Genomic DNA, 27815 nt, shown 5'->3' on the forward strand with positions numbered 1-27815 from the left:
AGCCTAGGCTATGTGCACAGGAGCTTAATGAAAAACATCTTCTAGCTTTGGAAAACTGGAAATTTAATTCAGCAACTGTATTTCTGGCTTCAGGGTAGCTGCCATTTCCACCTCAGTATGGTCATACTATAACCGAAGGCTTCTTTTCTAGCTGCAGTTCTAACTGTGTGACCAAGCAAACAAGATATGTGCAGAAATTAAGCAATAGAAAATCTTGTAACTCTAAGCCCAAGGTGTTAAGAAAAATGTGTTCTGGGAAAGCCAAGCACCCTAAACAAAACTTACAGAGAAAACGTGTATTTCACAAGAATGCTCTGATGAGATAGTATCTGTGCCTCTAACAGGTATTTAAGCTACCAGAGCTTTAGTTGTCTGCTGCAGATATATATTAGTCAGACTCGTGAAAGTTAAGAAAATTAACGAAATTTTATTGGCAAAAATCAAGTTGAACGTGACCTAAGTAATGAAACGGAAGTCAGCCTCAGTTTAGCTTATCAAAATACTTCAGTTTTCCAGCTGGATCTGGAATTATCTGCACAAGAAAGAAAACGAAAATGTTAGTCTAAAAATAAAACTATGCAAGTGCAAGAACTTGTGAATCCAGAACAGTACAGTACTTCCAAATATCATAGAAGAGTTGACTGAAAGGGACCTTAAAGATTGCTCAGATCAGAGACGTGTGGCTTACGTAAGGACACTGTCCCCTAGATCAGGTTGTCTAAAGCCTCAACAGCCTGGCCATGAGTGTCTCCAGGGATGGGACATCTCTGGGCAGCCTGTTCCAGTGCCTCACCACCCTCTGAGTAAAGAATTTCTTCCTAATGTCTAATCTAAAGCTCTCCTCTTCTAGTTTAAAACCATTCCTCCTTGTTCTGTCACTACATGCTGTTGTAAGAAGCCTCTCCACCTTTCCTGTAAGCCTTCTTTTGTACTGGAAGGTCATAATGAGGTCTCCTTGGAGCTTTCTCTTCTCCAGGCTGAAAAAGCCCAGCTCCCTCAACCCATCTTCCTAGGAGACGTGCTCCAGCCCTCTGATCATCCACGTGACCTCCTCTGGACTTGCTTTTGATACAGCCCAGGATATGTTGGCTTTCTGCACTACAAATGCACAGTGCCAGTTCATATTTTTCATCAACTAATAACCCCCAAATCCTTCTCCTCAGGGCTGCTCTTAATCCATCCTCTGCCCAGACTGTATGTGTGCTTGGGATTGCCCATGTGCAGAACCTTGCACTTGGCCTTGCTGAACTGCATGAGGTTCACGTGGCCCAGCTCTCAAACCTATCGAGGTCCCTCTGGCTGGCAGCCCTTCCCTCCAGTGTCATGACCACACCGTGCAGGTTGGTGTCATCAGCAAACTTGCTGAGGGTGCACTCAGTCCCACTGTCCATCAAGCTGTTGACCACAACTCTATGAGTGTGACCATCCAGGCAGTTCCTTATCCATCAAGCCCATTAATCTCAAATCAGAGACAAGGACATTGTGTGAGACAGTATCAAATGCTCTGCACGAGCCCAGGTAGATGACATCAACTTCTCTTCCCTTATCTACCAATACTGTAACCCCACCAAAGAAAGCCAAATTTTTCAGGCATTATTTGCCCTTAGTGAAGCCATGCTGATTGTCACTAATCACCTCCTTGTTTTCCATGTATCTTATCACAGCTTCCAGGAAGATCTGCTCTATGATCTTGCTGGCCATAGAGGGCAGGCTGACCGCTCTGTACTTCCCTGTCTTCCTTCTTTTCATTTCTTAAAGGGGGGAGATATGTTTCCTCTTTTTCAGACAGTGGGGACTTCACTGGACTGCCACAACATCTCAAATACGATGCATAGCAGCTTAGCAACTTCATCACCCAGTTCCTCTAGGACCCACAGATGCATCTCATCAGGATGCAAAGCCAACCCACAAACAACCACTGAAGAGTAATTTATCATTTGACCTGATAACAGATTACTGTTCATCACTAAATATACTTAATGGGAGTAGCGAAACTAGTTAATTAATTGGGGAAGAGAGAGTGCAGCCTACCAATGGAAGAGTTTTGGCAGTTGAAAGCAAATACCTTTATGCTCCTTGCCCCAGAAGCAAGATATTTTAATAAACTAGTTTCTATAATCAAGTGCCTTGGAATTTACTTACAGTTCTTCCCTTGGCCACCACACTCTCATGGCTTCCTCTGGTCTGATCTAATTAAATCAAACACATTTACAAGGCATGGCTACATCTTCGAGACAGTATCTGAACTACCCTGCTATTTAAATTATCTGCATGTTTTGTGGAGAGGAGAAAGACAACTGCTTACATTACAGTTTTAAAATAGTACTACTGGACCTATTCTCAGTGTTTGGATGGGGTTTTAGAAAATATGTTAATGTTGTATTATTTAGGTAATCCATGGCTAGGGTGGGCAGAACTCTGCAGCGCCAGAATGTGTCTTTCCGTTAGGTCAGCCAGTCCTCTTTCACCTCACAATCTTAAAATCCAGCCGTGCCCACTAAGACACTCCTCTGCTGGCTGCAAAGAGGTGACTCATAGACTGCAGTCATCAAGGAAAATTTTCACATGCAGTAAAGAAACATTCAGCTGTTTCTATTATCAGTTAAAATGCTCACTACTCTCCATATTTACAGGCTACTGGGACCTGCTTTCAGTTGAGACAGCTCTTAAACAACAGTGCTCGGTCCTTACCAAACAGTTTAAAAGAAAGCCACATTCTCAAATTAACAACAGTGATCTCATCTGACCTAAGCAGCTCAGACCTCTAGTGAGAGCTTCATTATCCTGCCGAAGCTTGATCCAAGCCCAGAGAACACAAAGAAGTTCAATGGGTGTTTATCTGAACCTCAGCAATTCTGCTTGTGTTAACACGTGGGTGACTATCAACAAACGCACAAGAACTTCTGTGTAGCAAAGTGGTGCTCTCTGCTGGAGATGTGATAGTGGCAAACTGTCTCTAACAGATTCTAAAGCAGCTTGTGAGCTCGCATCCTTCTTCGTGGGGGTTCCTGTGGGATTCCACAGAACCAAGAATTTATATGGCCACGTAACTGAGAAGACAGGACGGAATCAACCTAACCTTAACCTTCCGACTTCCACTCAAGCTTTAACTACAATAATGTGAACTGACTCCTGCCACCTTCTTCAGAGTTGCTGGATTTGACTTTAGAGAAAATTATCTTGACGTTTTCTAATAGGATATGTATTTAAATATGAACAGTGACTTACTGTTTCACTGCCAGGTTTCCAACCAGCAGGGCAAACTGGAGGAAGAAGAAAAAAAAAGACAGAGTTTGTAAAAGTATTTTTACACACACTTCCTTTTTTTGAATTTCCTTCACGTTCTCTTCCTGAACTTGAAGCAGAACACCACTGAAGCGTCAGAAATAAGTATCTACAAATAACTGATACGCAGTCTTCTTTATACACGGGATGGTGTCAGTAGCAGTTCATAACTGATACCACGTAGCACTTCTGTTAACTGAAAACTGCCCCTCTCTGGGTGTATGCCTGTAGCTTGGTTTAATCCTCGTGCTGTTTTAGGCAAAGCAGAGCATCTGAAAACGAATGCCCGTTCTGTTTGAATACAGAAGTTTCACGATAAAGTTCAGGTGACTACAGACATATCTGCCTTTCTTTACAGTGGAGCAAGGAGATGACAGCATGTAGTTAACGTGCAATGCGACTAAAAGCTCTGTCCATCTGAACAGTTGCACATTCCAGATTCTCCGCTGCAGATTCCATCCTGTTGTGGTGCTTCAGCCACTGTCATTATGCCTTATCACACTGCTTTGAGGTGCTCTGTCAGATCAAATACAACCGATGCAATTCAGGAATTGCGAAGAACTTTTTCTCCTGTTCTGTGCAAAGGACCCAGTGGGACCACCATGAAGGCTTTGTAACTAAGAAAGGGAGGCTCAACTGCCTCACTCAGATATGCATATCCTACGTACCTGCATTTAGCTTTAAGAGTTCTGTATACCAAATGTATATTTGGTTATGTATACCAAAACATAATGATGATTTGCACCTTGTACCTATGATAAAGGTACTTTTAAATACTAAAAGAAAACCACACCTGAGTTGAAATGGAGGTTCAAGTGCTGAACACATACATTAATAGTTAAATAAACATGTTTAAACGGATACAATAACTTGAATATTAAAAAAACCAAACATGACAAGTTCATCCTATGCGTGAACTGCAGTGAGGAAATATAGCCACACTTGAGACAAAGTTCTAACAAGCCAATGAAACATTATTTGTCAGTGGAAAATTATCACTTAGTGCTTATAAAGAATACAGCAATGGCATTATAACCTTCACAGCACAACCGTGTTTCTTGACAGTTACTTGTCACACACAAATGACACAGGACAAGGACTACTTGCATCTTGACTCTTTCAGGATGTCAAAACGTGCTGAAATATTTGCCCTGATTCTTCAGGACACAGTATTTTATACTGCTTTATCCTTCTGACAGATTCAAAATGCCTCTATTCAGACCAGGGAGTGCTTCAGAATCAGAATCGTTTTGAGTTGGAAGGGACCCTTAAAGCTCACCTAATCTGACACCCCTGCAATGAACAGGGACACCTATAGCTACATGAGGTGCTCAGAGCCCTGTCCAGCCAGAGATGACTGTAGCAGAATCACCAAACCACTTCATTCACTTGATAAGGCTAATCTCTAACGCTACTGAGTACTTTTCTTCCAAAGAAATCTACAAATACACCTTCCAGTCTAAGTAAAACAACCTTCAACATGAAAATATTTAAAAGAGCACCTTCTCCATGCTTGTCCGTGTATTGGAATGCTTGTACCAAACGAAGCGTTTCATCCACTGATCTCCCCACAGGAAGGTCATTCATGGTGATCTGTCGAAGGATTCTCTTATCGTCAATTATGAAAAGGCCCCTGTAACAAACAAGTTCTTTTTTTTTTTTAATTGAAACAAAACCAATTACCTCATTGTGTTCACGCACTATTTTACGTCCACTGGATGGGGAGAAATTTCATCTCTGCAAGCACTCTACAGTACCCACCTTCTTAGGATACTACTAACCCACTGGGCTACCTGGGCTATGGGATGAGATGAGGGCAAGTTAAAAACAACAGGGAAAATACACTTCTATGCAGAACATACAAGTAAGCGATGGCAAGCCCAACCAGGGGATGATGCAGATGCTATGGTGTCAGGTGGATCCCGGAGGTTTACAAAAGACCTGTCCCTTGAGGCTGTTAATTACCAGTATTCCTGACTCCAACTGAACTTGGGAAGTCCCTGAGTAACAACAATTCAGGGGAATCCTCACCATGTGCTTGCCTTGCCCTCGCATCTGCTGGCTGTAATGCAGGGTTATCAACCATGCTCTGTTCTGACTCATTACGGCTTGTTTTTGTGCGTTCTTATTTTGTCTCTGGGTATGAATTCTCAAGCAAAAACTGCTCTTGCTTTGCAACAGTACCACATTTTGGTTCTGTGTAGTTTGCCAAACAGAGTATGCCAACATCTCTGGGGGGTTACTATGACCCCACTCAGACTGCTTAGTACTCGTGTGTTTTCAAGCCGTAAAGGAAGCCTTCATGTACAAGTTCCTTAGCATATCTTACTTTCTTTAAGGATAAGTAAGTAGCATGTGTTGTTAGAACATTTAAACTGTTTACATGAGAAGATCTTTTGTATGTACATGCTGCAGGCTTGCTAACATGCCATAAAGAAGAGCTCAGAGTGCTAGCAGTGTTAGATGAGATGTGCTACTTTGTACAGAAAGATATGAGCCACCTCAATATTAATGTATACGGCTCGAGTGTCTTTAGATATGAAGTAGCAAGCACTAGTTCATCAAGACAAAATGAACAGTAACCAAGTGGAATACCTAAGTGCATGTCCTTGATCTTCCAGATATACACCATAGTCCTTGGAAATCTGGTGTGTTAAATCTGAAAGAAGCGGAATCTTCATTGGTCCGAGTCCTCCTTGTTTTCGAGGAGTATTAATCCTTTGAAAGAAATGAGACACAAATGTATTATTCATAACGATTTATTTCTCTACACAAAAGTAGAAGCCCCAAACCAGAACAGTTACAGGCAGAAGAATTTAGTGCAAGTGATGTTCCTTTTGTTCTGTACACCAGGAAAGTGAATGCTATCTCTGGTACCAGTGATGTGTACAGTAGCCCTTCTGCAGTGTCTGGCCATGTCAACTAACAGTGACCTCCTTCTTGTCAGCCATATTTGCTTTATACTGCTACACCCAACTGGGAGAGCGTACCTCATTTTTACACATTTTGGGATCTGTATCTCATTTTTAGCATTTGCAGAATTTTGGACTGGGACAGGATATATTTCAAGCAATGCACATTAAGCAAGCTTCAAAGTCAAGGATATTTTCACACAAGAGAGTTAACACATTTTATCACTGAAACATAATTCCAACATTTGTATCGATAACGTCACGCTGTTACACATTATGATAGACCCACACAATCTGTAAAGGCTCCTCAGCTCAGATGGACCCATGAATAAGTCTCAGCAGAAGACAAGGATAAGATACGTACCACGCTAAGTGAGTGAACTTGGAGTCCACGGAACATGCTACTACTTCGGTGTTTATTGCTCTGAATTCCTCAATTCTGTCACTGAAGGCGATTATCTCAGTGGGACATACAAACGTGCTAGATAATTTTAAACAAAATAAAGTCATATGAATGAACAGCCTCGCCAAAGCACTTACATTTTTACGTAAAATAATGGAAAAGTAGTGGATTTATCAGAAGTTATTTCAGCTTTCACATATTTTTTTCCTGCTTCTTCAAGTGTTTACTAAAATGCTGCCTGCAAGTTTCGCAGTCTGATCCCAGCTTGGTTCCAAATGCTTTATTACTGAAGGTTATAAACCTACAGTTAGTTTGCAGTCTAGATACAAATGTTTTCACAGACTTTCTGAAGTGGTTGCACTTCAGCACAATATGCCAAGTTTTTCCACAAGACCATACTGGCGATTTCTTGTTCAGTGGAAAACACCATCCCTCAGTGACCTACATATGCTCTGGAAAATACAGATGGGATGCTGCTCTCTGTTTGCAGCAGTGATGTACCGCATAATATGGAATGCTGAGGTTGCCCTACTGGGTACAAGAGACTGAAGATTAGTCTTTGAAATTGAAACACAAATCAGCAGACACACCTAGTACAACAAGCACCGTGTTTTAATTTCACCACTGTGTGATGATAATACGAAGGCAAAGAAAGTATTTTCTCCTATTGCTCTCTTTTTCTACCCCAAAGCTTTCCCAAATAACACTAAACAAAAATAAAAGAGGACCATGGAGGAATTAGGTGTTCTGTGTATGAGAACTCAGTGTCGCTTTGTCTACTCACATCATACTTACAAGTCAAGGGGATAGAAGAAGAAGACAAGATATTTTCCTTCATAATCTGTTAATTTCAGCTCTTTAAACTCTCCATTAATGACCGCTGTTCCTTCCCAGTAAGGCGCCGGCTTCGAGACTGAAATATGAAGGACATCCAAACTCAAGTCAGAGCATGAAGCACGTGTTCAAAGCAAGCTGCTCCTTAGATCATCTACAAGGACAACTGCTGTCCTTTTGCTTGAAAAACAGCCTACTGCACACAGTCACAAAACCAACCCTCCTTACTTCTTTGCAGAGGTAACAGAACGGTGAAGGAATGTGTATTTTAGCATGCATGGAAAGCAGCTAATCAGAGAATCACAGAACTGTAGGGCTTCGCAAGGGACTTCAAGAGGTCACCGAGTCCAACCTCCCCTCACGCAACCCATTTGTGCTTATACATGAGCTTCTCAAATCACTGGTAATCAAGGCCGCGCAAGCATTATCTCCTCACAGTTAACAAACCACACGGCTACTGTCGGCTCATAAGAGAACAGCTGTTAGGCTGAAGGAGAAGCTGCTTTAGATTTCAGGAAATCACACTATTTGTTCTGAATAACTGTTACGAGAAAGAAGTGTAAGATGGTTCAAATTCATCCCGGAGGCATGAAAAACCACTTGCAATTCAAGGTCACGTGAAAATAGAGCCTGTTCAGAAGCAAACGCCTAGAAATGGGGTATATATTAGCCAAATCACAGCTCCTAATGGACTGGCTGCCCATTCTCACTGCATTTGCTGAGTAACGTTTAAAATGGAAGCTGCGTCCCGCCTTGCTGCAGGGGACCGACCTAACAGCGTGAGCTCTCATGGCAAAGATCAGCTCCAACGGATGTCTCTGCGCTTTCTGCTCCACTAAGGCAGGATCTCCCAGCCCACCGCCGCTCCGAGAGGTGCAGCCGAGGAATGACGGGCACAGAGGCACTGAGGCAGGCGGCCAACCAAACCCCTCACCGACTGCGGGCACTCCAATCACCGCCCGCTTCGCTGCGGCAGAGGTGACGTGGAGCGACACGGGCAAAGCGAGGGGGCGAGGCGGCCTTTCGGTATTTCTAACCCGAACGAGAGCACAAAAGATTCCCCTCCCGTCCTGCCCAGCGCCCAGCGCTCGTCCTGACGTGGCCGCGCCGGTGTCCCGCCCTCCCCTCCCCCCCCCCCGGCCGCCCCCAGCCCCGCACCCCGTCCCGGAGCATCTCTTTCCCGCCCGTCCGCCCCGCACCTACTCTTGGCCTGGCTGAGGTGCAGCGAGTGGTCGGTGACGGGCACGCGGGCCGCCTCCCCGGGGTAGACCTGTCCCCCCGCGTAGTAGTGGCACTGCTCGTCCCCGCGCTGCCGCGGCGGCCGCGGCTCCTCCGCCTCCGCCCCCATCGCCCCGTGCAGCAGCAAGGCCAGCAGCAGCGCGCGGCTCCCGACCCCCGCCCGCGGCCCCCGCCGAGCCGCCTCCATGGCCCGCCGATCGAGTGCACGTCCCCGCCGCGCGGCGCGGAGGGGCGGTGGCGGGGAGGAGCTTGGCCGCCCTCCGGCGCCCGTAGGGCCCCGGCATCGCCTCACGGCGCTGCGCCGCCAGGGGGAGCGGCTCCGCCCCGCCGTGGGACCGCGGGGTCGGTGATTCTGACCTTGTGGTTGCTTGACCGCCGCAGGGGGTGTGTGTGTTGTGTACTTCTCTAGAGAGAAAGAATAAAGAGGTATTTGTGGAGGGAGAGCGTGCGTTCGGTGCGTGATTGCAGAAGGGAACGATACCGCTGTGTGGGATTTACCATCTGATAGCTCTCAGCTGTGGCAATGTGGGCATTTCATCATGTGCGGTTTTACCAATCTGTACTGACGTGGAGCTTTTGTGTGCTGCCCTAATAGATGTACTCAGTTTAGAAGAACATGCTGGTTTTGGGAGCTGCCACATGTGCAACAGCTCATGTCAGATTCACAAATGAGCGCTGTGACCGACTGCAGGGAGCCTGCTTTAGCTGTGGGTGGACTTGGGGATCCTCCGAGGTCCCTTCCAACCCCTATGATCCCACGGGTCTGTAATTGCATGAACAGGCTGCCCAGGGCAGTGGGCTCATGTTGCTGGAGTCCAAGGAGCGCTTGGACGGCCCTCTCAGGATCAGGGTTTGGATTTTGAGGGGTGCTGTGTAGAATCAAGAGCTGCACTCAGTGATTCTTGTGGGTCTCTTCCAACTCGGGGCGTTCTGTGGCTCCACGACAAGCAGTAGGTCACTGCAGCACGGTGTCTGGCCACCCTGGGCTGTGCTGGGTCAATGTGCTGTGGTTCAAGTGGGTCGGTTAGATTGTAGCTGGGGCCCTTGGAAAGGAAGATGTGAGGGAGCTGAAGCTATGCCTCCTCCAAAGTGGGGACATCAGTAACCTTTTGCTCTCGGAGCACCACAGATGCCATCCTCTGGAGAAACTGGTGGTTCAGGCTCTTACAGGGGAACATCTGCATTGCATCCCTTCTCTACATATGATCTGTGATAGACACACCTCCAGGATGGTGCAACACCCACAGCAGAGTGCATAGGTTTGATGTCCCCTCATCCTGTCTTTTCACAGTGAGTTGATGGTGTCCGGCATCCGATGATGTCTCCTAAAACGTTGGAAGCAGGATAAAATCTGACCTTCAGTTTAATGCTGCTATTTAAGCTTCACTTTCCTCCACTATCAAGGACAAGTCATTAAAGGGAAGATGAACAAAACCCGTTTGCTCACACAAAGTGTTAGGCACTCTGGCCCTGGTGGAAAAAAGCACTTAAAGAGTCTTTGTACTCCCATCCATCTTGAGTTCAGGTGTACCTTATGGTTAATGTTGCTAAAATATGGTGATCGATAGAGCACTGTCTTATATGATCCAGCTCTTGTAGTACTGAGTTTAACACCAAGCCTTCCTAAATCTCCCTGCTTGTAAGGAAGGTGGCAGCTATGGCCTCCATGCATGCACAGAGAAAGTTGTTTTAGTTGTGCTACTTTTTTTTCATTTTGCTGGTGTTTTGAACCATAAGAAAGAGTGGTCATTGGGAGAGTAGTCGTACGGTAAGGTTGAAATAAACGGAGAGGTTGAGGGGTATGCACTTTGCTTAGTGTTAACATCCCACAGTCAATAGAACTTCCCAAATACCATTAAATGAGTGAGAAAACCAGTAAAACTAATGCTGTAACATAGAAAGGAATTGAACCGCTTGTGAATGGAGAAAATGATGAAGGACAGTGGGTTTTATCTGCAGGATATAATATTAACACTAATTTGAGAGTCATACGTCATTATGTATTTGTAGACATTTAACAGAGTTCAAAATACCAGAAGGAAAGACTGTCTGGCTCCTGTTGTACTATGAAGATTTCTGGATGTCATTAAAACAGGAAAAATTTTGTAGATTAAATCATAGAATCATAGAATGGCCTGGGTTGAAAAGATCCACAATGACAATAGAGTTTCAACCCCCCTGCTATGTTCAGGGTCGCCAACCACCAGACCAGGCTGCCCAGAGCCACATCCAGCCTGGCCTTGAATGCCTCCAGGGATGGGGCATCCACAGCCTCCTTGGGCAACCTGTTCCAGTGCGTCACCACCCTCTGGGTGAAAAACTTCCTCCTAATATCCAACCTAAACCTCTTCTGTCTCAGTTTAAAACGATTCCCCCTTGTCCTATCACTATCCACTCTCATAAACAGCCGTTCCCCTTCCTGTTTATACGCTCCCTTCAAGTACTGGAAGGCCACAATGAGGTCTCCCCAGAGCCTTCTCTTCTCCAAGCTAAACAAGCCCAATTCCCTCAACCTTTCCTTATAGGAGAGGTGCTCCAGCCCCCTGATCATCTTAGTGGCCCTCCTCTGGACTCGTTCCAAGAGCTCCATGTCCTTCCTGTACTGTGAGCCCCAGGCCTGGACGCAGTACTCCAGATGGGGCCTCACAAGAGCTGAGTAGAGGGGGACAATCACCTCCCTCTCCCTGCTGGCCACTCCTTTTTTTATGCAGCGCAGAACACAGTTGGCCTTCTGGGCTGCAAGCACACACTGCTGGCTCATGTCCAGCTTCTCATCCACCATGACCCTCAAGTCCTTCTCCGCAGGGCTGCTCTCAAGGAGATCTTCCCCTAGTCTGTATAAATACCTGGGATTGCCCTGACCCAAGTGCAGTATTGCAAGTTATTGAACCTCATTGGGTTTTCATGGGCCTGCTTCTCCAGCCTCTCCAGGTCCCTCTGGATGGCTTCCCTTCCTTCCAACGTATCGACTGCACCGCTGAGCTTGGTGTCATCCGCAAACTTGCTGAGGGTGCACTTGATGCCATCGTCTTTGTCAATGATGAAGATGTTGAAGAGCGCCGGTCCCAAGATCGACCATCTGTGATGAAATCCAAATGTATATCATTCAGTGTTCAAATGGAGAACACTGACTTGAGGGTGGTGACGCACTGGAACAGGTTGCCCAAGGAGGCTGTGGATGCCCCATCCCTGGAGGCATTCAAGGCCAGGCTGGATGTGGCTCTGGGCAGCCTGGTCTGGTGGTTGGTGACCCTGCACATAGCAGGGGGGTTGAAACTCGATGGTCATTGTGGTCCTTTTCAGTCCAGGCCATTCTATGATTCTACGATAACACAGGCACCCTTCTCTATTTGTCCAGTGATGGACCCAAAGATTGATTTTTGTGTTTGAATTGCTGAAATCAGTTATACTGTTAATATAAAACAGTGGAAATACTGTGCTACATTGATCACTGTGCTGAATAGCATCCCTTTGTACAGCTCTTCTGAAGTAGATAGGGTTTACCATGTATGAAGTGAAAGCTTGCTTATAAATCCTTCCTTTTATGAGATGCACGACAGGCTATGTTACTGCAAGCCGTGCCACAATTGGGCCCTCAGTTATGATTCAGTTTGAGTTAAAGAATCATGGAATGGCTTGGGTTGGAAGGGACCTTAAAGCCCATCTAATTCCAACCCCTAGCCTAGATCAGGCTGCCCATGGCCCCATCCAACCTGGCTTTGAATGCTTCCAGGGATGGGGCATCCACAGCTTCTCTGGGCAACCTATTCCCCCACCCTCTTTGGGCAAGTGCTTGTTTGTGTCAGGGTGTCACTGATACAATGGTGCTTCAGTTACAGGAGCAGGGAGTGATTTAGGACACTGAGGCAGCCTAGAAATGGTTGTACGTGTTCTGTCTGCTTTTTTGTTGTAAAAAAACCCCCACCTTGCTAACATTTAAATGATCGAATATAAGAGTATAGTGGAAAATATAGCAGAGTATACTGCAGCAAGATGCCAATCACCCCTTTCTGGAACAGATGCATCAGACGTTCAACATCGTGCTGGTGAAACTGGCCGTTGGTTTTGTCCTTGTCATAGCTCACAAGGACATTTTAACAAATACATTGTCTTGCTTGCCATGCATGAGAGAAAATCTATAGTGTAAAAAACTTTGCTGGAGAAAGGATGGTGGAAAATAACTGGTTTGTAAGTGATCACTGTTAAAATCACCAATTAGAGAAATGTTTTTCTTGTCGGCTCCTGATAAGGCAAGGCTGGTGGGGCCAGCCGTGTGTCTGCTGACTGCAGAGGGTCCCTGAGGACCCTGTCAAGCTGAGGATAGCTGGGTGTTGGTGTTTGTTTCTACAAGAAGGTCATTCTGGCTCCTAACTGCAGCTGTAAGTGGCACTGCTGAAGCAATAGGGCTGGTTGAATGCAAACAGCAACTTCGTCCAGTCCGTCACTAGGTGGTGGAGTGGCATAAAAGCTATACTTACTCCTGTAGCCTACCTTTGGGGATTGCACTGGTGTTTGGGATGAAGTGGTGTTTTTCCTCTGCAAACACAGCTGCCAAGGAAAGTTGGGTTTAATTTATTTCCCTTTCTCCTCCTTGTGAGTGAACTTCAGCCAGCTCTGTTTCCTCGCGGCATCAGTGTCAGGAACCCTGAGGGGCTCATGAGATAGAAACAGCACCGAGCGTGTTATTAATGTGTTCGACAGAGCATGACAAAAAAGAGTGCTCGATATTTCTAGTCATGGGAATACAGCTGCTAAAGCACCATCCGGTCAAAGCTTTCTTTTACCCGTGTAAGGGCTGACAGGATCTACAGGGTGGTGAATACAAACAAGTCCTGCAAAACCGTCTCCTTGACCTAACAAATAATGTTGTCCTTGCAGGGCCCTGTCAGTTCTGCTTTGGCTGTCACCTTGCAGGTGAGTACTAATGTGTTTACTCTGTATTTCAATTCTTGTTGTGTTAAAAAGCAAGTATTAAAGTGCCCCCTGTTTCTCAGAGAATTAGTGCAATGTTTGGGCAGTGAGGACAGAGGAAATCAGCACTGAACAGTGGCTGTTAGATGTTCATCATCTACTGTCATCATCATGGACTATATTTGCACCTCACCTGAATAGCAATGCAGACATCAAGACCTAACCCAAGACCAGCACAGCTGGGAGCCTGAGAGCAAGGCCGGCCCAGCTACCCACACTGAGCCTGCTGAAGGGAGGTTATCACGTCGCCACAGAGTGATAAGCACAGCTGTGACAAGTTCAGTGATCCTTGTCGGTGTCCTTTGCAGTGGTTCATCTGCCCTTTTGGGGCCCTGACCTCGGCTCTGCCTCCTCGGGCCTGCAGTCAAGCCAACGACATGAAGCCCATCAAGGCATGCAGAGAAGAGGATGTGACCTTTCCACGAGACAGGTATCGTGCTTTGGCAGGGGTTTGGACTTGGTGATCTCTGGAGGTCCCTTCCAACCCCTACAGTTCTGTGATTCTGTGATGGTATAGTCTTAAAGAATTCCCAGCTCCTCTCCTAAATCCTGCCTGCCTGCTCCTCTTCTCTCCTGGTTGAAAAACAAAGCCTTTTTGTGTTATTAACTTTCTAGCTGATATTGAACAGCTACTATATCAATATCTAGTTTTGCCGTTCTGATTTATTTGGACACGTGGAAGTGAAAAACTGTGTTTGACCAGAAACACGCACCTTAATGTGTTGGTCTGTTTCACATTGCTCACTAGGTGGCAGTAAAATGTTGTTCTTCCAGGGACGACAGAGGAAGTTGGGCGTTCTACAAGTGCCCATGAAGTCCTCAAATCTTTTTTTGATTCTTTCTAAAATATGAAATCTACAGGTGTTTGTAACATCTCCGAGAGGAAAAAAACTAGGAGTCTAGAGAGTCTTTGCCCCATTTACAATTACTATAAATAAATGAAAACGTTACCGTTCTAATGGCAGTATCAGTCTTGCATACATTTCAGAGGTTCAGCTATCTGAGAATTCTTAGTGTAATCACAGAACCATAGAATTGCTGAGGTTGGAAAAGACCACTGAGACCATCTAGCCCCACCATCAGCCCATCCCCACCATGCCCACTAACCATGTCCCTCGGTGCCACATCTGCCTATTACTTGAACACTTCCAGGGATGGTGACTCCACTGCCTCCCTGGGCAGCCTGTGCCACTGCCTCACCACTCTCTGAGAAGAAATACTTCCTCATATCCAACCTGAGCCTCCCCGGTGCAATTTAAGGCCATTACCTCTTGTTCTGGCAAATGTGAGAAGTTAGATATTTTCTTGCTAAAGAAAATTTCTTTATTATTGGAAATGATATAATATACTGTAGGTATCTCAAGATCTTGTACCTCCTTGTGTGTTGTGCACAGTTTAATTTGGTATATAAGCTATATCAGTGGTGAACTGTACAGTAATTTCATCACATCCTAACATAATCCCTTGTTGGGCCAAAGCTCCTTCTCTCCTTTGGACTGTCAGCTTCCATGGGACCTTGAGAAGCCACGCCTCCGTGCGAGAGCCAATATTTGACCTACCACATCTAAACCTTGAAGAGTGCTGTTGTTTTCCCATAGCTTAATGGGGGAAAAAAAAAAGTTACCATCTAAGAGTTTTATTTATTATTTCTTTCTATTTTTTATTATTTTCTTCTTCAGAAGAGGATTATTCACAGCTTACCCACTGATGAACTCTCAAGTGAAAGCACAGAGATTTCAAGATACTAAATGTGCGCAGGACACTACACTTAATGTATACTACTTATGTGCAAATTGCTTATATGCCTATATCCTGTGATCTCACCGTTACAGAATCAAAAAATAGAGGAAAATGTTTAGAAAAGACGAATCTTTGCTATGTTGTATGCAGCTGATTTTGTTGTATCTGCTGCTGGTAAAGCACAGTATGCAGTTTAAGTACTGAAATTAGAAGAGTAAAACCCAAAATACTATCACCACTTTCTTCATTGTGGAATCTGGAGTGGTAATGCAGTTAAAAAGTGGACTGGGTCATGCCATTGAGATGGTAGGTGTTGGTGGGGTAAATAATGTGTTGACCTATACTACAGCTCTCTGTTAAGTGGAAGTGCTCTTCAGGCGTGTGCTTTGAAATACTCCTTAAAAGTTGGCTGAGCGAGCTGAAGTTCCCAGCTAAAAACGTTGATAACACAGAATGGTTTTTGGGGCAGAGTTCCTCTCTTAGACCTGAGTGTTGATTTCTGAGATAAGATTTCTGCCAGATGGTATTTTTAATGGAAGTGAAGCAAGCAACGCTTAGAAAAAGAAAACAGACCTCTGAAAAGTCAGGTTCCATATCTCTTGATCTTCCTGTAAGGAAGCAGTCTTCAAGGTCATTCGCAACATTTGCTGTCATTTGACAGAGGGCTGATTCGACACTTTTAGTCCTGGTGAGTCTGTAGCAGCATTATGAGCAGAATGGAACACATAGCTGGTTAGCAAGGCATAACTCAGAATTGCCCCACGAAAAATGCCCCAGCTCATCTCTTTGGTGATTTCACTTTAATTCCCTGCAAGGCCAGTTTATTTCCTAGAGCACCCTGGATGCAGTCAGAACCAACTGTGGTGAGCAGCTTCGCCATGCCATGGGTTTTGTTCTCCCTTCCTCTGCAGGTAGCAGTAGCGTGCCATGCAAGTTACCTGCTGGCATGCGGATCGGCTGGGTGTATCTGAATAGTTCACCATAGGAAATGGCTGTTTGCACTTACCAAATTATTTGTTAAGGATCAGTAGCTCATTGCAGTCCCACGCTGCTTCGTGCTTCAGCGCATCCACCTTTCTCATCACCTGGTGCTTCTGATAATGCCGGCAGAGCAGCAGGGCAGCGAGCAGGGAGGAGGTGGTGGGAAAGGACTGTCCCCAGAAGCACAGTGCCCGGCCTTCTCCCCATCTCACCTAACAGGGTTGCCAGCCCTGTTTTAATGCTGTGATTTTTGGAAAAGTCATGAATAAGAAGCCAACGTAAGGCTCTGGGAGATGGGATGCGTAGTCTGCTCAGTAAGTATGCTAAATCCATCTGCACCTCAAAAAAAAAAAAAAAAAAAAAAAGCAGATCTGCTGTCTGCAGCCACGGAGGCTGTCTGCTTTTCAAAAGCTATGAAGATTTCTGCTTTTAGCCCAAAGGTCTCTGGTTTGAAGCCTGCTGTCGGTGCTACTCTCACAAGTACAGCAGTGTGAGGTTTGCTCGGCAGCAGCCATGCGCATCTCAGCACAACAGCAGAGGAAATAGCCGGACTGAAATGTCACAGAAAAGCCCCAGACCTGTCAGGCAACCAGTTTCCTGGAATTGTGCAGGTATATCTCTGTCCTGTCACAGCGACAAATTTGCTGTATAAAAACCCTCCTCGGCTGCAAAAGCTACCTAGAAGAAGCCATGATGAGTCACATCCCTTCAGCTTTGGCTCAGCATTTCCACATCCAAATGCTAAAAAGTCAGGAGGTGTGAGATAGTGACAGAGACGGACTGAAGAGTCCCTTCTTTCTGCCACAAGTCAGGCTTGGTCTGTGGTGCTGTGCAAGAGGCTGGGTGCTGCGCTTAGCTTAGAAGAAGAAAGCAAGGAAGCTGGACCAGCTCTGGGTATCGGGACTTTCAATGCGTTAGGAGACTCGGGAGGCACAAACACTGCTAAAATATTACTTGAAATGAACATTAATGAAAAAAAAAGAAATAGTGAGACATGCTGAGCTGGAAACATTGCTGTGGCTGTTAGGTTTTAATTAGCCAGAAGCTGCCATTCACACTGTGCTTCTGTGCAGTGATTGTCCTAATATGGCTGGGTCTAGGATCTAATGCTGCTGGATACTCCTTTCTTTATGAGTGCTAAGTGCTGAAACATCCATTATATGTGTCCTCCTGCCTGCTCGAGTGCTGCAGAAGGAGGCTTTTTGTACACTACCCATTGCAGTAAATGATACTGGTTATTGACCAGTGGTACTGTAGCACAGTGACACCAATGGCCCCACCTGGCCCATCCAAAGAGCGTTCCTTCTGAAATGAAATGTCTGAATGCTTTACAAGGGGGAAGTAGCAGCACCTCACCTGTTTCCTACTGCAGTTTTGAAAGGATGTGTGTGCTGGGCAACGCAAAGATTGCTGCATGTACTTCCACAGTGTCCTGTGAGCTCTTTATGTGCATGTACACACTCAGACACGTGTTGGTGAGAAAACTCAAATGAACTTGTTTTCTTCTTTTGCCTCTTCCATAGAGGATGCTCCATTAATATTAATGTACTTCATAATATCTGCTTTCAGAGACAGGAACACTTTTAATCTTCAGTCTTACTTCATGTGAGTGGATACATATTTACTTGCTCAGAGTTAGCTGGAATGTTTGTAACATGAATTACACCGATGCCTTTTTGGGCATCACTGTGTGGTCTGTTTGCTGACTTCTTGTCTGGAAGTCTTCATCTTTACTGCCTTATCTGTCTGGTAACTTCTGGAAACAATTTTCTCTTTATACCACTTACAGAATTCTGTGTACAGAACGCTGCAGCTAGGACTGCAGGTTCTGGGCCATTTCTCACATTTGGTAATGAATTTTCTGATTGAATACTTTTGCAGATAGCGCTTCATACATGCAAAACAGCGCCTACGATCTTGGTGGATTTTTTATGTATTGCATTTATAAAGCTCTAAGGAGCTGTGTCATAATCTGAGAAGGTGAGCTGTCTTGTCACATTTTTGTATTTCAAGGCATTGAGGGAAAAGTCTAAAAAGCACGAAGACAAAAATAAGTCTGTTAGCACAAAAACAAGCGACGTTAGAAAGAACCTAAATATGTTCACGTTGTTAAATCGTATTTTGAGTAACCAGATTAATTTGGGATAACTACCAGATCTGCTGCCGAATGGCTGGATGCTATTAGAAGAATTCTGTCATGGGCATTCACTTATTTAATATCTGCTGTTCTGAAAGTGGTGTGGAGGGCAGGAGCAGGGTGGAAGCAATACCCAGAACCCAGCAGCTGTGGGAAACACCGAGCAGCATCTGTAGGCCACTTCTCTGGAGAGGTTGGAAGAATGATGTCATGGGGAGTGAGAGAGAGGCTGCAGTTCTAAACAGTGTGGGTGGTTGCTGTTTGCTCAGAGGGTGGTGAAGCCTTGGCACAGCTGCCCAGAGAAGCTGTGGTGCCCCATCCCTGGAGGTGCTCATGGCCAGGTTGGATGGGGCCCTGTGCAGCCTGGGATGGTGGCTGGCAGCCCTGCCCACGGCAGGGGTTGGACCTTTATGGTCTTTAAGGCCCGCTCCAAACCCAAGAGCCCTGTGATTCTGTGAATGGAGTACTTCGGGAGGATGAGGTAACATCCTGAATCCCTCAGGGGTCTGTTCCAGCTTCTGTGATGTCTGGCCTGAAAAGTGTGCTGAACATCAAAGAGCTAGATGGTTGTTAAACTAAATTATTCGGGGTAGAAAAAAATAAAGCTGTGCCTTTCAAAATGTGGAAGAATCTCACACCAAGCAGCACTGCAGTAAAATGGCAACCTCCATTCAGAGCTAACAAGTACAAAATAATGCACATGGGATGAAATCAACCCAACTGTACATTGCTGAAGATGAGCTTTAAGTTACCCATTACCTCTCCAGAAATGGAGCTCAGAGTGACTGTGAGTAGTTCTAAGAAATGCTGGCTCTGGCAGAACAATGTTCAAAACAGCAAACAGATTGTCAGAAATTACCAGGGAAGATGCAGTAAACAAAATAGTTATTTTGTTGTGCAGCTACCTCTTGATTATTATGAGCAGTTCTGATCTCCCTGTCTGAGAAGAAGTAGAGTTGAGCTGGAAAGGAGCAGAGGAACCTGACAAGTATTTGCTTGGAATGGAATGGCTTCTGAATTGAGACTGATTAAATGGACTCCTCAGAGGGGAAAAGAGAAGGTAGAAAGGCACAAGAGGCACGGAGGACATGTGTAGCAGATGACTGCGTTTCTCACAAAACAAGAATGTAGGACATCATGTGGAATTGACGGGTTGCAGTTTAAGCAAACAACAGCGAACAGCCTCTTCCTCACAGTGAAGGGTCTGGAGCACATATCTTATGGGGAACAGCTGAGGGAACTGGGATTGTTCAGTCTGGAGAAGAAGAGGCTCAGGGAAGACCTTATCGCTCTCTACAACTGCCTGAAGGGAGGTTGTGGTGAGGTGGGGGTCGGCCTCTTCTCACAGGTAACAGTGATAGCATGAGAGGGAGTGGCCTCAAATTGTGCCAGGGAGGTACATGTTGGATATCAGGAAATATTTCTTCTCAGAAAGAGAGGTGAGACATTGGAACAGGCTGCCCAGGGAGGTGGTGGAGTTACCTGGAGGTGTTCAAGAAATGTGGAGATGTGGCACTGAGGGATATGGTTAGTGTACAGTATTGATGGTAGGTGGACGGTTGGACTGGATGACCTTAGAGGTCTTTTCCAACCCTGATGATTCTATGATTACACTGGAACCAGCCCCACAGCATCTTGTGGGTATCAAGGGTTTGAATGGTCTCAAAACTAATCACACAATGTAGTGGGAAAAATAATCACAGAGATGATGACCCTGCTGCAGGAGTCCCCAGGGTGGCAGGCTGCTGGATGTTGGGTGTAAAGGAGAAAAAAAAAGCCTGCACGATGACTCCTTTTAAAAATTATTTCCATTAGCATCTGCTACTGGCTCTTGTCAGCAGCAGAATACTGGACCAAATGGACTTTTGATCTGATCTGATATAATTATTCTGTGTAATGTTTTTATGAGGAGTCAGCCGGGGAGAAAGTCATGTGAAATAGACCAGAGACCCACAGGCTTCTGAGGCTTTCTCTTCACTGACATAATTTAGACATAGTTTGAATATCCCCTCAGAATCTCAAGGGAGAAGGTCCCATTCCAGCCACATGAAAATGGGAGAGCCCCGAGGGCTGTTGTAATGAACCAAAGAGCCCTGTGCTTTTGGGTGTTGAACTCACTTCCCTGCAGGATGACACACAAGATGAACACTGATGCTGCACCTTGTGTGTGGTCCCACGGTGCGTCTTGTGGGATGGAAGGAGTCACTTGGGAAGGGCACACAGATATACTGAGCAGGTGTGATGCATGGCCTTGTCCTGTAACCTGACATGTGGTAGTTATCTGGAGGCCTGGCTCTCCTTTCTGCACTGCACATTGCATTGCACTGGCAGCTTTCTGAGCTTGTGTATGAGCAGCGGGCAAGCAGAAGGGAGCCAATATATTGTCCCTGGTTAGGGAGTGCCACTTCCAAACAGTGACAAAATTGCTCCTTAACTAAAAGTGCAACCGTGAGCACTGCATTTTCAGTGCAAGTATAATGTCGAGCTGGAATTAAATTGAATGTCTGTTTCTTCAGGGAGGCTAAATTTAATCAGGTGCTCAAAATCAAATTAAGGTAGAAAGCAGTTTGGAAAAACACAAGAATTATAATCCCACTAATGTCCTGAGGTAATACTGGGAAGAAAAGCGCTTTCATGCAACATGAGGAATAGTGTCTGTAGGAGGCAGCTGCACATAGCTTGCTGTGGCCCCACATTCTCTCAAGGGAGATGTCACTGTGCGCTGCTGGCTTCCCCTTCATTACAGCGATAGCAGCAAGTGTGCTCCAGCCTGAACTGCCAGTGCTTCTATCGGGCTGTTGTATTCTAATCTGGCTGTTAAACTGGAGATATTTTCCCAGCCCAGCCTGAATCAGCCCCTGGGATGCTGGCCCATGAATGTTGCAGAAGTGTTACTTCTTTAGAAACGTGGGAAAAATGGGCATTGCTTGCTGCCTGGGAATAGAAAATGGATCCCACACTGTGCTGCAGCCTTGCTGCATGGAGGGCTTTGGGTACTGACATCCATACAGTCTGATCACCGAGGGGGAGTGGAGGGGCCCGGTTTAGCCTGGCTGCAAGGAACGAGCCTTCCCCCACTGGTTTCCTTCCTGCACAAAGGGATGTTTCTGTGGCTCTAAGATGCTGCCGCTGTCCTCATCCCCAAGGCATTCCCCCCCTCAACTTGAATTTGTCTCTCTTATTGATGGAGGTTTTGAAGACAGTGGCTGGAAGCTGCAGCTGTGGTTCAGTACGAAAGGGAAACACGCTGGTTTGATATCACCTGCAATTGCATTCAGCTCGAACCAGCACGATGCCTTGATCTGCTATGACCCATACCCACCAGGAGTTATTAGCTAATTGAATTCAGGCGGTAACTCCCTAACTGTTTTCAAACTAAATTAACTTGCTTCAAGGGACCAACTCATGTTTGTATTTCCAAGATAATGGGTTTAGGCTTCAACTGAAACCTTGCCAGATAATGAGGAAAAAATAAATCAATGACCTCATTCTTATCTGGTCTTAACAGGCAGGCTTTCCTTTGCTAAAAGTGACCCTGAAATTGCCTGGATTGATTTGCACACAGGGCGCCAAGTCCTGCTAATCAGAGCCATTCTGTGGAATGCTTTGCTGAAGGAGGAGTGCTAATCCGGACATCAGCAGAGGTGGAAGCGTTTTAAACACTGCTTTTCTTAGAGTCAAAGTGAATGCTCTGAGAAATTCAAATATGTGGTAAGGTAAAGAGTTAAGGAGGAAATGGGCCTCCGTGCTAATTAGAGGGGAAAAAATCATTCTCACACTTGTGCCTGGGACTGAGTGGTCTCCACAGGCAGATGCATCCCTGATTATTTAATTGTCTGACACTGTTAAATAAGAAATACTTTTCAGATGTTAAAGGGAGAGCACTACTTGATGCAAAGTAGGGTGGCTGTAGTGGTGGAGATGTTGCTTTTGGTGTCTTGGAAGAAGTAAGCAGCTCTGCAATGTACCCTTCCAGTACTGTGTGCTTCCTTACTCTCTGTATGGACCTCTCAAATGAAGGCCTAAATCTTCAAGTAATAAGTGTGATTAATAACAATTTAACAAAAAAATATATGACACAGTCGGAAGTGAGTCAGTCTAGTGGTGAAGAATCCATAAAACCTCCTCTTAAAGCCATATAAGAAAATTAAAATTTTATAGTAGCAATAGCAGCAGTACTGGTAGCAACCATTTTGGTCTGTGAGAGATGTGAAGTTTTAGGGAGAAAGATCTTTTATTAAACTATAGATAAAGGTTTTATAGAAACATTGCTTCATTTGATGTTGAGCTCTATAGGAAAAAACTCACGCCTTCCTGCAAGAAGACTGCTAACTACACGAATAAAGTCCATGCAGAGAGAGATGTTCTTGGTGCTTTCAGGTGATTGACTAATAAAGCTGGAGTTACTTCAGGAAAGGGGTAGCCACATCTGAGCGTAGCACATTTGTTGATAGTACAAAACTGGGAAGAGTGGTTGATGCACTGGCTAGTTGTGCTGCTGTTCAGAGGGACCTCAACCAGTTCGGGAAGCAGACTGATGGGTGCCTCAAGAAATTCAGCGAAGGCATTGTTCATCTTCTGCCTCTGAGGAGGAACAATCCCATGTACCAGTAGTCTGTCTGGAAAGCTTTTTTACCCCTTCTTCATTGTGAGGGTGACCAAGCACTGGCACAGGTTGCCCAGAGAGACTGTGGAATCTCCCTCCTTGGAGATCTTGAGATCTTCAAAACGCAACTGGATGTAGCAGCCCTGAGCAACCTGCTTGTTGACTCTGCTCTGAGCAGGGGGTTGGGCCAGATGACTTCCAGCCTCAACCCATCTGTAATTTTGTGAATTGTGAATACATTTTGATTAGGACCTTCTAATGATTAAAGGAGCAAAGAACAGAGCCCTTATGTCCAGTAGAGATAGTTTAAGATGACTCCAAAAAGGATCTCTATTGAGTCAACCTGGGCTCCTTGAAATCCATAGCTTTTTGCCTCTTTTTCTGAAAACTAAAAGCTTGCAGACAGCCATCCTCCTGGGGACTGGCTGTAATTCTAGATTTATCCTGCTGCCACCCATGAAAACTGTGAAAGATTGCCCGTTGGCCATTAGTGGCTGCACTCAGTGTAATCTTAATTCATGACAGAATTTGTAAATACCGATGCTAGCTTTCTGTATCTTTTAAGATGTCACAAGAAAGGCAAGAAAAGAGCCTCTCTTAATTAGGACCCATTAGGTCCTAATTCCTTCCCGGATAAAGAGAAATTCAGTGATTGTCCATTGGTAGTGCCTCTATCACCTCCTATTACTGCTTCCTTGGTGCTGGGGGGGAAGCTCGAGCAGATATGTACTAGACCTAGAGGAGAAAGGCTGCTTCTCTTATGGAGTGCTGGTGCTCGTGGGGCACACATTCATGAGAGGGCTCTTCCCCATACACAATTAAGACCACTCATCCCAGATGCCTGCAACCATCCTTTTCCCTGGGCGTGCTCTTCTTTGCCTACGTCCTTATCCTGTGTGGTCTGTTGTATGCTCAAGTGGCTCTGGGACTGATGCTGGCAGAAACAGTGAGGTGCATGAGTGGATGAATGCTGGAGTTTGTATATCCTGGGGGGATCCTGTGACTGAGGCAGGTCCTGATCTGCCCACCAGTGCCTGGATGTGCTCAAGGGCTGAACTTTGGGCACCAGAGGAGCATTATGGCTAAAAATGCGGATGCCTACATAGGTTGGGGGTGAGACCTTCATTCTGTGTTTTGAGGGTTTCCATATTGGACTGAAGTGCCTACAGGGGTCAGTAGATAGCTGATTTCCATCCAATTCCATTGCTACTTTTTTTTTCTTTCTTTTTTTCTTTTTTTCCCTCCCATGGGCAATATCTACCCTGTTCAATGTGCAGAAATAGCTGAGCTAGTGGTCAACCATCACATTTGCTGCAGACGGGGTGCTGTCACAGTTGTGTGAGCACCATATTTCACCTAACCTGGCTATACCTGCTTAGAGGCCAGGCTTTTTAGTTGTAATGCTGTTGTAGCTGTATGATTATTCTGAGAGTTGAACTGATGTCTTATTGGTACTGTGCAGGTTTGGATGTGCTGTCTCAGCAGCTTCAATGTTGTGCTCCATTGAGCTCTGGCAGCATAGCCAAAAGAATAAGTAAGCGTATCAGGGAGGTGGTTTGATCTAAGCATAACATTAATTCATACTAGCAACATCATGGAATGAAGTAAAACGGACATAACACTCCCATAAAATAAATTGGATGCAGAAATTAAATATCATGACGCTAAGGCAGAAGCTGAAAGTGTTCTATGTAATAAATTTTCTTTACCATGTACTTATAGTGGAAATTTTTCTTTTGAAAAGGACAAATATTTGAAAATGCTATGGTTAAAAAAAAAAGTTAAATAAAAGCATCACACTCCCTACTTAAAACCTTTTAATCTTTTAATTTTTTTCTCTAGAATTCAAGATTAAAATAAATTTAAGATTAAAAAAAAAAGATGTTTGAAAAACTCTTTTAGGCTGTTGTCTGTAAGCAATTGCTGTAGTTTCAAGAAGACCATTTTGTTGCCAGAACGTGGTAGGAGTGCAAGAATTGAGGCTTGCAAGTTAGGGGAGGAACTGGCTGCTAGTTGACTCTAAACCATAAATAGAGAATGTTATCAAAGAGTCAAAGCTGCTCTGGTGAGCTGGATAGCATCTCCACGCAGAAGCAGAATATTTATCTAATATGTGACCCACAGCCTCAACTCTGATGATAAAGCTTTCATCTTAGTTTTAAGCTGTTTTGTGGAAATCAAACGTTTTCTTTCCTTTCCTGCAAGCAGTTGCCGTGCCCATGTAATGCCATCTTTAACGTGACTCACCCACCAGCCAGGGCTACATCAACGGCCATCAATTATCAGCAGTTACAGACAGCAGTTTCCCAGGCTTGGGGCAGTTGATGTGCATGTGTAATTTTTTTTGTTTTATTTGAGGTTCGTTTCTTTCCTATATGAAACTTCTGTGAGCTCAGAGATGTGCACAATTGGCCCCACACCCAGACCCCGTCCCCTTCTAGTTTTAGGTAATGACACTAAAAAGTTAGAATTATCCCAAATGATGAGACTAAATGTCAAAAACAGATTAAAAAGGGAGTTTGGATTCCTATAACTTCAGGTTTTTTTTGTTTGTATCCTGTGCAGCTGTGTGAAGCGTTTCCCATACTTGAGATACTCATTACTTCTTGCTTTCTCTCTTGCTTGCAGTCTGGTTCCTAAAGAGTCAGGAATTTGCCCGCTACTCTTTCCCTCACAGGCAGCATCAAGGAGGTCTTCTACCCACATCATATTTTCTGGAAGTGTGTAGGAACTTAATGCCTTTGAGGCTTCCTGCTTGTGGTATTAGAAGAAAACTGGCCAACAGGCTGAACCAAAAGACAAGAAGGCAGACCAAGAGCATTGATGCTTAGCCTTGTTTCCTTAAACGTTAGCATTTTAGCTTTCACTCTTAAAATAAGAACTGAAGCTGGTTAAAGGAATGTCTGGAGACAATCTGTGGTTTTCTGCTCAAGCAGTCCTTTGGGTTTGTGGAACTCCATGGCAGTGGCTGAAGGAGCCTGGCTGCTGGTGACAAGGTCTTCCCCGTGCTTCCCATCTTCTCTTAAATAACCACATACTTGTAGATGTGATTTTTGGACCAGCGTTTTGGGCACAGTGCTAGGACTTTTTATCTGATAATTCCGACCAGCTCTTTGTGCCACATAAAGCAAGGAACACAGGAGGTGATTACCTATACCAGAATGTTTAACTTTCAGTGATACCTTTGATAGAAAAGCGGAGAGAGAATTGCAGGTTTTTGGACATACGCTGGTTTAATGTCCCATCAAGAAGACATGAAAGCAGCAACCTACAACTTACTGAAGACAGAAAACACAAATTTAGTGTGCAGTTGGTACTCATAATAATGTTTTAATAATGTTGCCTGTATTTGAAATACCGTAAATGTGAAAATGAATTTGATTGAAAGAGTGCCAGCGTGAAGCAGCGTATCATTTCGGTTTTGTTTTTACTGTACTCCTCATAATCACTGTAATTATGTATATTAGTCTGCTCTGTGTAATGGCAGCAGAAGGTAGATAATTCTGTCAGTAACTGGCTGTAACAGTTTATATACATTTTGCACCATCCACAGAAGTGCTTTGGAGATAATTTAATGCTGCTGATTTACCTATAATAGATAAGAAATTATTGCTGGTGTTTTCAGAATATCTATAAGGGCATGTAGCAACAAGACAAGGCGAAATGGTTTTAAACTGGAAGAAGGTAGATTTAGACCAGGTATGAGGAAGAAATTCTTTACTGCGAGAATGATGAGACACTGGCACAAGTTGCCCAGTGAGGCTTTGGATGCTCACTCCCTGGAAGCATTCAAGGCCAGGCTGGATGGGGCTTTGAGCAACCTGGTCTAGAGGGAGGTGTCCCTGCCTATAGCAGGGGGGTTGGAACTAGATGGTCTCGAGGGTCCCTTCCAACCCAAACCATTCTATGATTCTGTGAGTCTATTGGGAAGAGATGTCCTCCGGGGGAAAAAAAAAAAGAAAAAAAAAAGGCTAATAAAACAATAAGAATTTTGTGTCTGAGAAAATACAGAGCAAAAAAAGTGCTCATGCTTTAAGAAATTACCTAGCTAATAGGGCTAATAACAGTATAACATGGCAAAGAGCTGCAGAAGCTTTAAGATATGTATTTCATTTCAGATTATGCTTCGCACAAATTTCAAATACGCTTAATGCCATTTAATTTTTTTTTTTTTTTGACAGAATAAGTTTAGGTGGACTAATCTAAAACTGTAATTTTGAAACAATATTAAACAGAAGCTTGCTGGTAATAGAGAGAACAAGTGGAGAAGGAAATGCAGGTGGAAAAAGCAGCTACACAGGGTGAGATAGGCATGGAGTGAAATGTTTGGGTAAACCTGGAGATTCAGAGGGAAGGTGGTAAGTAGGAGGTGGTTCTTCCAAATAGTTACATAAAAATTGCCATTCCCGAGGAATAACCAAATTGTTAATGGTAATAGTACGTCAACTGGAGTCCACAGCCATTTTTGGAGAGGATCTGCACCTTAATGGGGGACATGAGGCCAGGTTGGATGGGGCCCTGGGCAGCCTGATCTAGTAGGTGGCGGCCCTGCCCATGGCAGGGGGTTGGAGCTTGAGGATCTTTAAAGTCCCTTCCAATCCAACCCATTCTATGCTGCTATGACATGGTCACGGTGCTGAGGCTGGCTCTCCCACACCATGGGTTGTATGTGGTGGCAGCTCCCAGTCACTCAGTTGCAATGGGTGA

The 27815-nt window shown here is 44.9% G+C and overlaps 2 protein-coding genes across 4 annotated transcripts in view; one reads left to right on the forward strand and one right to left on the reverse strand.

The window, feature by feature from the left end:
• Positions 1–407: 407 nt before the first annotated feature.
• On the reverse strand, positions 408–8876 carry PRDX4 (peroxiredoxin 4). 3 transcript variants are annotated; one of them, XM_001233999.5, is made up of 8 exons: positions 8638–8876; positions 7396–7513; positions 6562–6678; positions 5881–6003; positions 4788–4918; positions 3229–3263; positions 2143–2189; positions 408–532 (listed from the first exon to the last, which is right to left on the reverse strand). In XM_001233999.5, exons 1-8 carry the CDS (start codon positions 8858–8860, stop codon positions 529–531), a joined length of 798 nt encoding a protein of 265 aa, XP_001234000.1. In that variant the 5' UTR covers positions 8861–8876; the 3' UTR covers positions 408–528. The 3 variants fall into 3 exon arrangements, with proteins under 3 accessions (XP_001234000.1, XP_416800.2, XP_046768309.1); XM_416800.8 differs by lacking the exon at positions 2143–2189; XM_046912353.1 differs by lacking the exons at positions 408–532; positions 2143–2189 and having other exon boundaries at positions 3166–3263.
• The window catches only part of LOC112531487, a 32379-nt gene continuing 7212 nt past the window's right edge, over positions 2649–27815 (forward strand). The window contains exons 1-3 of the mRNA XM_046912356.1: positions 2649–8460; positions 13552–13587; positions 13953–14074. Coding sequence (XP_046768312.1) covers positions 8224–8460; positions 13552–13587; positions 13953–14074 — 395 coding nt within the window. The 5' untranslated portion in view covers positions 2649–8223. The remainder of the gene's footprint in view (positions 8461–13551; positions 13588–13952; positions 14075–27815) is intronic.

This window comes from Gallus gallus, chromosome 1 (genome assembly GCF_016699485.2).
Source record: "Gallus gallus isolate bGalGal1 chromosome 1, bGalGal1.mat.broiler.GRCg7b, whole genome shotgun sequence".
Lineage (NCBI taxonomy): Eukaryota > Metazoa > Chordata > Aves > Galliformes > Phasianidae > Gallus > Gallus gallus.